This window comes from Fringilla coelebs (genome assembly GCF_963513975.1).
Source record: "Fringilla coelebs genome assembly, chromosome: Z".
NCBI classification, from domain to species: Eukaryota; Metazoa; Chordata; class Aves; order Passeriformes; family Fringillidae; genus Fringilla; species Fringilla coelebs.
Window position 1 is genome coordinate 4,262,528 of NC_140031.1, and position 13,670 is coordinate 4,276,197.

General features: G+C 38.3%; 1 protein-coding gene across 1 annotated transcript in view; it reads left to right on the forward strand.

Moving 5' to 3' along the window:
• Positions 1-13,670, forward strand: part of RIT2 (Ras like without CAAX 2) — a gene marked incomplete at both ends in the record, with an annotated part of 172,452 nt that overhangs the window by 83,179 nt on the left and 75,603 nt on the right. Inside the window, one exon of the mRNA XM_084225623.1 lies at positions 4,759-4,950. Coding sequence (XP_084081749.1) covers positions 4,759-4,950 — 192 coding nt within the window. The remainder of the gene's footprint in view (positions 1-4,758; positions 4,951-13,670) is intronic.

Consider the following 13,670-nt stretch of genomic DNA (forward strand, 5'->3'; position numbering starts at 1 on the left):
GAATTACTTAGGAAACAGCAAAGAAACAAACTGGCTTTGCTGAACTTATACATCATTCTAGACTCTTTTTGTCAGCAAGGCAGGGCTTTCCTGAGCTGTACATGAGACCCAGACTTATGTTTGATGATAATACATAGACCAATCCTTCATAAAGATCAGAGTATCTAAGTGTAGTGTGACTTTACTGCTCAATGACTTTGTCTCCTCTTCTGGACACATTAAGATACTGATCTTATTTGGAAAAGATTCTGATTTCTAATGAGAAAAACCCCACCATACAAGTTCTATTCATATTTCCATGATAATAGTATGAATTTTAAAATTAATAAAAAATAATGCTTTTTATGAAAAAATTTCCCTTGCTCATTATGAAATTTGAGATAAAAGAGTACCAATCAAGATGAAGGAGAGAAAACAGAGGTCAGGCATTTTGTTTTTGCTAAGTTCTTCCTTAAAAGCTGCTGGAAAAAGCAAGACTATACAGGATGACAAAATGTGGAAATAGGAACAATCTCCCAACTGTAGGTATGAAAGTATTTCTTCAGTGTGAATGGATTGGATTATGAAAGACAAAGTGTTGCTTGAATTGATAATTTTGAAAGATTAAAAGGCAGTGAGATAGGTTTCTACAGGTACACTGGTAGTTGCACATAGGTCAGGAAAAATGTGGGGCTGCTGCTGGAACGAGTGAGTGTCCTAATGATGAGGGTCATGGAATGTACAGATGCACCCAAGGCTTCCTCTCTCCCCATCTTCAGAGACAAGCTCTGCTCTTATGTCTCCCACCAGGAAAGTTTGAGGAAGAGAGAGATTAGAGGGGGATAAATCAGGGAGAAGTGAATCAAGCTGGGTGTTGGCATGGATCCATGCTTGGATCAGACATATCCAAGCATGTTGAGGAAGCTGCTCGACATCATTGTGAGGCTGTTCTGATACCTATGAAAAATCATGTCAGTGCCTGCTCACTGAAGAAAGGCAAATGTGACATCTCTCTAGGAGCAACCTAACCATCAAGAGACTTTCTTGTCAGCATTCTTCAACAACAGGTAGAAATATGTAGTCTTATGAGGATTAGTGGATTTTTTTCCTGCGTTCAATTATACTGGAAAAAGAAGAGGGAAAAGTTATGCTCCTTTCTTTCAACTTTTAGAAAAATTTTGTTTTGTTTCTGTCCAAATTTGATGCTTGTTCTCAAGTATCACATCTCCTAAGAAGAATGATGATTTGGTTTCAAAAGAGTTTTTACCACACTTTTCAGTTAAGTCTTAGTCATAATACACAAGAGAGTACTCAAGATTGATGTCAAGCTGCAAAGTGCTGTAAGCATGACAAATCTTCACTTTAATTTTCAGAATTGATTTTCTTTTGAGGGGGTGTGATTTCATTCTGTCTTTTCCCCTTGGCATTCACTGACTTGGGAATGTTTTGTATTTTCCCTTTATTGGGTAGAAATTTGTATCCAGCACTATTCCTGACTGATTTTTAAGAGGTCCTTTTTACAGCAGGAAACAATTAAAGAAGATATTAGTGTGACAGATGCACAGCTTATTTTATAAGGGAACCAGATAAAATATAATAATAAAACTACTGAAAATCTGTAAAACCTTAGGCTTTGTCTCTACGCTAGAATAGTCACAAAACCCAGGTCAACTTGTGTTTTAGTTCTGTTTACTGTAGATAAACATGAAAAAAGTGGAATCTGAATAAGTAGTCAAGTAAGACTTGAACTTAAAAATTAACAAAGAGATGTAATTTCTTCTTAGTCCTTTGTCTTTTTTGTGTAATATGCATACAGATTTGCAAAGATTTTAGTGTATTTATTAGTAGTTAAATTTATTCTTTCTCTTAGTATATATTATTATGTTGAGGTGCCTGGTGAAAAGGTAAAAAAAAAACCCAAAAAACACTTCTTTTGAAATCAAAAATTAGGCTTATTTATGTTTGATCTTGGAGTCCTTGACTTTGTACTGAGCAATTGTGCCAAGGGAAAAAAGCTGAGAAATGAATGTCAACATCAAAAAATTGCAATGGAAATTACTAGCTGAGTTAACAACAGAAAGCCAATTCTATGTCCTCAATCCAGTTTGTACAGAATATTTAATGCCTCTGAAAATGGATCATTTCAAAAATGACACTAAAGTATTTTGCCTGTTTAGTCTAATTTATCAGCTGTAATAACGTGTCATATTAAAAAATTGCATAGGTAAACTCATTCTTATCCTGAAAGTTTTAACCATGCCCTGGCATGAACCAGAATGTGTAGGTAGATGACTCTGACTCAAAAGTGTCAGTCCTAAAAGCTGAGAACTTTGTCCCTTTGGAATGATTCAGTGTGTGAAATTAGGAGCCCAGGTCCTCCTGTCAGTCAGGGAAAGCCATTAGACATCCCTGGAGAGTGATCCTGGGAGTACTCGTGCTCCCCAACATCGCTTACTGTGAGTAACTTAAACAGGGATGTGTGACCTAATTCCTTCTTGGTTTGCCATAAATGGCTATAAATGAGTGTACAAAGCTCTGAGCACTTCCTAGAGGTGGATCACCTCACTTAAACAGAGCTCATTCTCTGTAAAAGGTTGTGCAGAGCTGTCATACAGTGGTACAGTAGTTGATTTATGGAATTTCTAACTCAAGGAGACAGGTCATCTGGGCTGGGTATTAGGTTCCATATGAAAACATGTACTTTTAGCTATCAGCTCCACTCAGTTGTATAAACCCTCTAAAAATAAATAATAGGTGCAAAATAGCTAATCAGATAACTAATGGTATAACTATTTTCCATCATTAAAAGCAGCCTGTAGTCCATTAATGCCATTGAATTGTTTACCACTTTTGGACTGCAGCTGCACAGCCAGCTAAATTCAGAAGCCTAATCCCCAAATTTAACTTCTCTGAAGGCTTCCATTTTCTGCTCAGCCTGAAGGAATCCTGGACTAGTTCTGTTCCTCCTATAAAGGAGACTACCCACCTAACAATGGTGTAAAACTGTTCTAAGGGACTGGTGCAAAGAGGAGAAAATCAGGGTCACATGGGATGGGGCTGCACTGAGATCTTTGTTCTGGTGTAAAAGCCAGGGGTCTGAGAGCAGATAATGGATTTAATGACTGTGTTTAGTCATTAGCCCTCCCTGCTCTCAAATTGGTGACTTTGAATGTGATGCATAATTTTGTATTGCATCATTTATTAATCTAGCAGCCATCTAATGTGGATGGCTGGAAGAGACCTGGGAAGAGAGACACAGCTCTGTTCAGTGTCTTGTCCAAACCATAGAGTGTGGAACCCCTTCTGTTTGATATCCTCAGTGTTCAGCTGCCCTACTTCTTGCATATCCACTTTCTAGAGGATGGGCTATGTTATGACCTGACCTACTCTGTCTTGTAGGTTAGTAGTTAATAAACTCTCCTGGGGTGCTGTGGGGTGATAATTCAGAGATTTTCAAATTCTGAGTAAGTCTCAAAGCAGAATCCTACCCTTAAATTGCCTATTAGTCTGCCATTTTGAAGCTTAGTTGGATGAACTTATTCCTGCAGCAGGTGAAATGTTTTGGATGATATATAAAACCCTTGGGTAAAAGATACATCATAAATAAATGATAATGGTCAACATGAAAGTCTATTCACAGCAAGTATTGTCAATCAACATGAGCAAGTATTGAGAGAGATTTAAGGCTGAGTCTTGTAAAAGAGCCTTAGAAATCCATTTCACTTTAATTTTCAGCAAGGGCTGAGGATATATATATATATGTAAACTAAACTGTTTTAAAAAATCCTAAATTCTCAATAGAGTAAAAAATACAGGATTTTATGCTGCATGCTGCAGCTCATAGAAATGGTCCAATGTTGATATGTGCATTCCTTTTTTATCAGACCTTCCTGCATCTTAATATCTCTGGAGAACTGATTCTGTCAGGAGGATTCTGATCCTGACCGACTGTTGCCATGGTATTGGGTTATTCTGGGCTGTGATCAAGAAAAACAAACCAACTTGAGAAAGATATTGGCTTTAGAACATATTCTCAAGCCACAGTGCCTCAGACAAGTTTTTGAAAACTAAATCTTGATTTTTTTTTGTGCAATGTGGCAGTTATTAAAAGCTTCTGAAAAAAAACCATACCAGTAACAAGAAGCACTGCTGTGACAATAAACATAAAATAAGAAAAAATGAAGGAGAAGGAAATGGGGCCAATTCTTGCACTGTTTAAAATTGTTCATTCTCATTTAATGACATCACCCTACACTGAAGTGAAGCCTCCATCTTTTCTGAGACCGTTTAAAAAAGTAGAACTTTTTGCATTGGATCCCTGTTTTGTTAGGCACTGTTGTTCTTTTTGATATTACTGAGCTTTTGAATTGAGTGCAAAATAAGGAATTTGTACCTGTCTCCAACTCCTAGGTAGTAATAAAGTTTCTTTTACACTTGTTCTGTTGGAAGTCATCTGATTGTACTAGCAGCACTGAAGAAGTTTCTGATAATACGTGAGATTGTATTTTCTGTATTCAAGCATTTGCATAATAAGTTCCTATTCTTAGAGGGCAGAGCTCCCTTGATGGGAAAAGAAGAAAAAAAGTCCAAAGAGAAATCCTTATTGTTGGGGTTGATGAACCCAGAAGGTTGCACAAATTTCAGCAAGGAGTGTTTACAAGGGTAAAACAAGCAAAGTGAATTTATGTAAGGAACTGGGGAAGTTTTCTGCAAGTTTGTTATTTACAGATGGATAATTTTGCTTGCCAAATCACTGAGCGTGTTCCTCCTGCTCTGCAGGCAGAATTCACAGCCATGAGGGACCAGTATATGCGAGGTGGAGAAGGCTTCATCATCTGCTATTCCATCACAGACCGCCAATCCTTTCAAGAAGCAGCTGAGTTCAAGGAGCTCATTTATCGCGTCCGGCACACCTACGACATCCCCGTGGTGCTGGTGGGAAACAAAATAGACCTTGAGGAGTTCAGGCAGGTAAGAGACTTCTCTGCTGGTTTTGGCTTGGTTTTGCTTGGCTGCCTCAGGGGTTTCTGCAGCATATGTTGTGCAGCACTACTGAGAATTATTAGCGCAAGAAGAGGTTTAATCAAAGAGCAACAAATTTGTAATTAATTAAAGTCTTCGGGGTGTCTTTCATTCATATGTTGTGGAACTTGAAATAGCCTTGGCAAATCGCATCTAAACTTTCTCTGTTTTTACTTGAAAAACTTTGACTACTGTTGTCAAAAGACTTATATATATTAATGAATATGTTGGCTATATATGTAAAATAACATAGAAAGAGCTTCAATCAGGACCTTTGTGGAAAAATACCTTTGTTATCTTTGACACTGCCAGCCATTAAACAGAGGTTTGTTTTTTTCCTCAAACATACTAGATTTGATTAAAGGTTTTTCAACCTCAGACTGAAAAAAAAAAAAAGAAAAAAATACATATGACACTACATTTGCCTGAAGATCCAGTGACTGTGCTATCAAAGTGTTCAGGAAAAAAGGAGACATGCAAGACTTGAATTTACTTTGATTCGTATACAGGATTTCAGCTACCACCACCTAAAGAGCAACAGAATTTTTTCAACTACAAGGTCAATGACTGTGGCTCTCTCAATGTCTTTAATAATCTCTGCTCACTTTTTTCCTTTTGCTTCCCCTCTACTTCTTCCTTACTGGTTGTACTGGTGAGCTAGAGAGAGATTGCATTAGAACAGCTTGGTTGTGGCCTGGTACTGAACAGAAAATATCTACAACTAGAACTCCTTTCAAATATCTGACTTCTGTGCAGGCATATGTAACACTTAAAAAAAAGATGGTTTTTTGGTTCATTAGCATCTGTGCTCACCAATCCTATCTACTCTTTTCCACTTATCCTGTCACTCTTGTCCCCATTTCTTTGTCTTCTTTATTCTACCTGAAGAAAATCCAAGACAGCAGTGAGCTTGAAATTCGTCTTAAAGATCTGATTATGTGCATTTAAAACGTCACATCTGTTTTCCAGATCATTGGCTTTCTCCTCAAATCAGGCTGTGACCAAACCCTGATGGTGACAATCCATCTGCAGTTTAACAGGTGTCAGAACAGAAGGGGAGGGATGAGTGTTTGGGGAAGGATATGGGTTCAGTTGTTTTGCTGAGAGAACTGGACATTCACCTGATCCCAAAGCACGGTACAATTGATTACCTACAGCTACCCCTAGATGAGGTTTCAGCAGTGCTCTATTTCCTAATTGGTACAAAGACAGTCTTTGGCACTTTCACCTTCTGATCTCAACTTTTGCTGAACTTTTATATTTTAATCACTGACAGCATATATAAAAATATATGCCTGGTTTAAATACTTTTACATGCTCCTTGGTGATCTTGTCTGGTCTCACAAACAGGAAAATTACTGCTCATGAATGACTGGATTGGATTTCACCTGCAGCATTTTAGATTAAGGGGCATGGGGTGGCTTTTGGGAATAATATTATAAACTAAGCCTGTGAGATGTGATAAACACACTAAAAACTATTCTATGAAGTCACTACTGATGATCCTGCCTGAATGTGGGAACAAGGAAAATCCAAATTGTGGTCCTAAATTTTTAAAAGTTTTCAATGAAACATAATTTAGGCCTTCAGAATGTTTTCCTCCACAAGCCCTCTACTAACATCAACATATTTGGCAGTGTCAGAAGTGTTTTCTCAAGTACTACAATCCAGACTTTGACCCTTAAGTCAAAGCCTAGTAAAATAGTGTAAAGCAGATCTCCTCCTTTAAATAAAACCTTTAAATATGACTATGTGTCCATTAGTAAATCTTATGAACCAACAGTAGAGAAAAACAACTTTTCATGGAGTCCATATTTTTGTCTATTATTTTTAAATTTTGACTATCCCTACTCCATGGCTGCTGTCTGCATCATTAGTTGGTGCTGAGGTGTATAAGTTGTCCTCCTAGAATGTGTCATCCCTTTCATTTCATCCATTTCAGATTCCACCCCACAGTCAGAAGCAAATCCTGGTTAAGTGGGGGTGTTGAGCAGATGCTGCTCTGAGCACCTTCCTGACCTAAAGTGGAGCCCCAGTGTGTGGGATGACAATTCAGTGCCCAGCTTTAAGCACACATTAATGCTTTCCAGCCTTTCATTTTTTCAGAACTGGGACATGAGGCTGTGCTGTACGTTTAACAAACACCGAAGTAAGTTTTATCTGTGCTCCCTTGTAAGGTTAAGCAATATCTGAGTAAGTGGACGTGCTCTGGGAAGGTAGATTGAAAGGGGTCTCTTCAAGGTCGTGCACTGTGGTTACAGCTTCATTAAAAGCATTTGGATGGTCGAGAGTGACAGCCAACTAACTCTGGAGTGACAGGCAGCAATGAGCTGGTGATGTAGGGCATTAACATATCAATGAACAAACAGGGAGGTACACAAGCACACCAAATTCAAACAGCTGAAAAATAGTAGATGTCAGAACACAATCAGCCAGGTTGGAATTTGACCAGGGCACCAGGGATAATATTGTTGCTTTGTTTAATGACATTTTTCTCCTGTGAATTTCATTAAAACAACTGTAATGTTATTAATGTTATTTCAGGACATAACACCAAGTTCAACATTCGCAGGCATCATTTGCATTTAATGACAATTCTGCAACAATTAGATGGGCTGTAGTGGCTTGGCCAGGCAGAGCTGTTGTCTGAAATGTGAATACCCACATAGTACAGTTAATGATGTACGCTGCTTTCTTCAAATCTATCAACAGGACTACAAGAAAAAAATTATTCTGCAATTACAATTGTGATTTAAGAGAAACACTGCTGAAAAACAAAAACCACTGAGTTTATTATTTTTAAATGATATTTTTATTTTATACGGCTTCAGTGAAATTATAGTCTTTATGTGTGTGCATCTGATTTTTAATGTCCTAAAAAATTGCTTTTTCTGTACTCCTTATTAAAGCAAGTTTTAGTTATATTCACCAGCCTAAAGAATAAACACTTTCAATTTTCTCTGAACAACATGGAAAAAATTGTGCAAAAGCTGGGTGGAAAAGAGAGTAAATTGTTATCTTGATGTTTATGTGGTGACAAGGCACCCTCCATCCCCCACTGAACAGGCATGAATTGCTTAGGCATTCACAGAATCATGGAATGGTTTGTATTGGAAGGGACTTCAAAGCTCATCTCATTCCAACCCCCCTGCCAAGGCAGGGGCACCTTTCACTCGACCAAGTTTGCTCCAAGTCCCCTCCAACCTGGCCCGGAACATTTATATTGATCTGTGTCCTTTCCCTGATTTTTCAGCCATTGCTTTAATAAACACTTAAGTGCTATATGCATTCTATTCCTTAGCCATGTGATAGAAAAATACAGAACTAAATGATTAGGTAACATTTTAATTTCAGTGTTTTCAAACAGCAAAGTCATTAGATCAGTAAATGTATGCTTGCGTGTCTTTAATTATCATCAGATTTTCAGGATCATGTAGGACCAGCTGTTTGAAAATGCTGATACTTTCACTTTAGGTAATGATGATACTTTCACCTTGTCTCTTTACTTCAGATGAATACCTGATTCTTACTGTTTAAAACTTGTGTAACAGATAAATACCTAATTAGAAGATATTACTCTTTAAAAAAATAGATTAAGCTATTTAAGCTCATGCCATATTAATGTTAAATTGCAGCTTTGTATAAAAAAAATAATAGGACCTGTGGCATTACTGAAATGTTGTTTAGAAAATATACAAAAGCCTTTACTTACTAATCACTCCAAAATATTAATTACACTGAGCAATTTAGAGGAGAACTAACTACTCAAGCTCCTTTTAGTAATGTGCTGTAAATCTTAGCTGCAAAACATTCTTTCTAGAAGCTTTTTTGAACTCTTATTGCAGATGTTAGAACCCCTCTGGAAATTCTAGCCACGCAGAAATATCACAGCCTTCATGGAGCAGCTTTTCCTGTATTTGTTTTGGTTTTTTTTTTTTTTTTGACCCCAGAAGAATCAGCTGTGGGCTCAGCTGAGTCCATGGATAACGTGCTGATATCCATTTCATCAAAAGTTAGGAGGGCAGCTCATGTTTCTTCCAGCTCCTGGCCTCTCTGGGAAGCCTGTCATCAAAGCTGCTAGTTTTGCCAGTATGGTTTTGCTCCAGAAAAGAATTATGCAGTTGTTTACTCTTCCCCCCATGAGTTGTATTCCTGGTTTCAAAAAAAAAAAAAAAAATCTGAGAGGAGCAGTGCCTTTGAAAGCATTTCCCTCTACAACCCTCTCCTTTAATATGAAATAAAAAATCAACATGAAATCTGCCTTTTTCATCCGGAACTGTAGTGGTGGAACAAGGGGGAGTGTGTTCAAAGTGAAAGGGAGTAGGTTTAGATCAGATATGAGGGAGAAGCTCTTCCCTGCGAGGGTGGTGAGGCCCTGGCACAGGTTGTCCCATCCTTGGGAGTATTTAGGGCCACGCTGGACATGGCTTGGACATGGCAGGTGTCCCTGCCCATGGCAGGGGAGTGGAAAATGGGGGTCTTTAAGGTCCTTTCCAACCCAAACCATTCTGTGGTTCTGTGATTCTATGATTCAACATGGAGCAATATATTACTTGGAGTGCAAATGTATTACAGAGGTTTCATTGTAATTTTTTCCCCTGAAGTTTTATTCTACCAGAAAATAATTCACAAATTAGGATTACAGTGACTTTTCATGATCAGAACCAGCTGAATATTCTCACTTCTATGGGATTTTACTCTGTATTTTGTTCAAGATAGGGTGACTGGTTATCAGACAATGTGAATGTCATCTTTTAGGTTTTCATTTTGACAGTTGCTCTATTTTCATGCTTCTCAAACCTTGAAATATCAGTTGAGTTTGAGACAGACAAAAGTTTTGTGTTTTTTTTTTTTTTTTACTTTGCTTTGCTTTGCTTTTGTTTAGCTTTATTTTCTTAAAAAATTCATTTTGGTTTGGTTTCTTCTGCATGAGTAACTTTCTGGTATATAGATGAAAAAAATTGTCGCTTTGTACCTTCTGGTGCCTCGTTGAGACACTGCAAATACTTCAAGAATATGATATTTTACTTTTATTTTTCAGTGTATGACTATGAAGCACTGTTTACTAGATGCTCCCTTACTCATATTATGAATCATGAATCTGTAGTATCATGAATTTCGTACCTTAGCATCAGGCTGAATTCTCTTGCTTTTGAGATTAAAACTCCTTTTAAATTTGCAACTGTACTTCAACACCAGCAGTTCCACTTTCTCTTGAAACATTAAATGTAAGGTAGGTAGAAGTGTCTGTACTGAAGAAAGATTCTTATTTCCCATTATTCAGACCCATGTCCAACACAAAGAATGAACGGTTTCAATTTTCCTTCTGAACTTGAACTGCAAGACAAGGGAAATGCATTTTTTGCTGCTTATTAACAATGAATAGTATACATTTGTGTTAATTACAGACTTTGTGAATTGTAAGATTAAATGACTTAGCAAGACTCTCTATAAAATCCATGCAGAAAACCAGGATTTATCACATATCATAGAAGTGTCTCATAAAATGAGATGTATCTGTCTGGGAAGAAGTCTGTCTTGCTGCTGACAGCAGAGGGAGGCTCAGACAGCCATCTTCTTTGCCTTTTTGTGATGGTGTTTTGGTGAGATGAAAACTTATAAAATTGTTTCTCACGTATTTTCAGTTTAGAATCCAAACTTACTGATTCATTCTGTTATTCCTGCTGCTAACTACAGACTGTACTTCTCAACCATGCACTCATATTTTCTTTCATTTTTGAATAAACAAAGTCCTAGACAACAACAACAAAACCATAAAGGAAGTTTAATGGAAATATGGCACAGAGGAGCAAATTCTTCAAAACTATGTAATGTCCAGAAAAGGGGAGCTAGGGAAGGGTCTGGAGCACAGGTCTGATGAGCAGCAGCTGAGGAAGTTGGGAAGGGGCTGAGCCTGGAGCAAAGGAGGCTCAGGGGGGCCCTTGTGGCTCTGCACAGCTCCTGACAGGAGGGGACAGCCGGGGGGTCGGGCTGTGCTCCAGGGAACAGGGACAGGAGCAGAGGGAACTGCCCCAGGCTGGAACAGGGGAGGGTCAGGTTGAATATTAGGGAAAGACTTCTTTGTTGAAAGGGTTGTCCAGCCCTGGCAGAGCTGCCCAGGGCAGTGGTGGAGTCCCCATCTCTGAAGAGATTTAAAAGTATATGGATGTGGCACTTGGGACATGGGGCAGCAGTGGCCTTGGCAGTGCTGGGGGAAGGGTTGGATCAATGGCCTTAGAGGGCTTTTCCAGCTTCAATGATTCTAGGGTTCTCTTTATTAGAATTTTTTAATTGCATTTTTAATTCATTCTTTCATCCATTTTTATTCCATTTGATTGTTCATTTCCCATGGATATTCATGTAGTTCCATTTTCCATCAGTGTCTGACGAAAATGAATTTTATTTGTAAGGAGCTGCCGTCATCAGTTACATGCACTTGTCTACATATTTCCTTCTCACATGATATCACATCATTTCTTTGTTTGAGCTTCAAAGTCTGTACAATATAAGCAATTTTTTCTGTTTTGATGGAGCTATGACAGTTGTCTGAATATTTGGAATTAAAACCACTGAAGTTGTCATGGTGTTTTATAATCCTAGAAAACTGTCAGACCTTTGAATAATCATTTTCTTGCATTATCAAAATGCCTATCTGAATTCTGTCACGTTCTTCTGTGATTCTAACTTCTATTTACTTTTAATTGATTTTGATTTTTCAACATTTCTTTCACTTTGGTCATTGTCCTAAGTAGTCTTTCTCATATAGTTTTTAAAAAAGAGTCTTTATAGCATTTTCCCTTTTGGGAAAGAAGGAAAGAAAGAGAGAAAGAGAAAACGAAAGAAAGAGAGAGAGAGAGAGAAAGAAAGAGAGAAAGAAAGAAAGAGAGAAAGAAAGAAAGAAAGAAAGAAAGAAAGAAAGAAAGAAAGAAAGAAAGAAAGAAAGAAAGAAAGAAAGAAAGAAAGAAAGAAAGAAAGAAAGAAAGAAAGAAAGAAAGAAAGAAGAAAAAGAAAAAGAAAAAGAAAAAAGAAAAAGAAAAAAGAAAAAGAAAAAAAGAAAAAGAGAAAAAAGAAAAAGAAAAAGGGTATGTGGTTTTTCATATCAATGCAATTGTAGTAGAAAATTTGGCAGCTCTAATCTTTTGGAAGGAAATTCTATCATTATCAAGAGTCCTTAGTAAATATTCATTTGTACAGAGCTTACCTACTGTCATTACAATGCTTTCATGTTTCCACAACTTCCCCCAAACCACAGCTTCACGTTACCCAGGCTTCAGTAAATACCATCAGACACACAGGCAATTGTAATGAAACTGTTGGCTCATTTCTCAATTTATAATTGTGTTAACCTCTAGTGAACCACTCAGTAAGTCCTGTAATTTCTTCAACACAGAGCAGAAGACATTTGAAGGGGACTAAGATGCAGATAACAAGGTGCTCTGTAGGAGAAGAAACAACAGCAAAACAGTAGCTACACTGCAGATAATAAAATGTTTAGAATGTAAAACCTGGATATTCAGAGATAAAACCAGAGACAGCTAATTGTTTATAGGTGAAGCAGGACAAAGCAGGATGTGTAGCCAGGGGTATACACAGGAGAGGGTGTTGCAAGGTCGCTTCACTGCTAGGGATATTAAACAGCAGCACAATTTATATTGTTTTGAAAGGCTCACAGTACTTCTTATCTTTACCTGCTTTAACTGCACCATCCACCTCAGAGACTTTTGTTCTCCCCATGTGCTGAATCCTGACTTGGCATGACCGTGTGTGACTGCGGCGGGAGAGCACCTTGGAGAAGAGGTGTGAAGGTGCAGAGAGGCTCTCCCACCACTTGCCTTACGGACAGAGGCTGCTCCTCAAGGTGAATTTGGGCTGAGATTTGTCTGCTCATCCTGCAAATTAACCAGATTGATTCTTGTGAAGGTTTTCATACGCAGTCATGCCATCAGGATCTTTCTTTGTAACTAAAGCAAGCAGGTCACGTTATAAAACTTCCACATAAAACTCCTGCAGGGTTGGAGGAGTGTAGGGCTTGACTGCGAGTGCAGGACGCTGCAGCTTTCCTTAGAATCCCTAAGAGGGAAAGATTGGTTACACAATGACCACACAGAGAAGTGCAGCTTGCAAGGGAAAACACAGTGGCATCATTTGTTGGGTGGCTAGTGTTCAGTCAGGAGCCTGTACAGATGCCTGTGCTGGACATTTTAACTCCACCATGCAGCCACTCACTCACTCACTCCTGCCCTTCCTCTCCTGGCGGGGAGGAAAATTTAAAAGCGAACAAACAAAAAAAAAACCTAAACACTTTAATAATTGGGATTAAAAAAAAAGTTTAAAAACTATTTTAATGATAATAATACTGAAAAGGAGAGAGAGGGAGGAACAAAGATCAAGAGAAACAAGTGATGTTCACAACCTCCTGACTGATGTTCACTGTGTCCCCAAACAGAAATAGGCAGCTTCTGGCCAAATCTCCCCAGTTTATGTCCTGGGCACAACATTCCATGGTATGGAGTACCCCTTTGGCCCATCTGGGGCATCTCTCCTGGCCATGCTATACCCTGGCTTTTTGTGCACCTTCTCATGGGCAGAACATTGGACATTGAAACACCCTTGCCTGCAGTTGTTGCCTGAGCAACAACTAAAATTTCACTGTCTTGCCAACATTATTA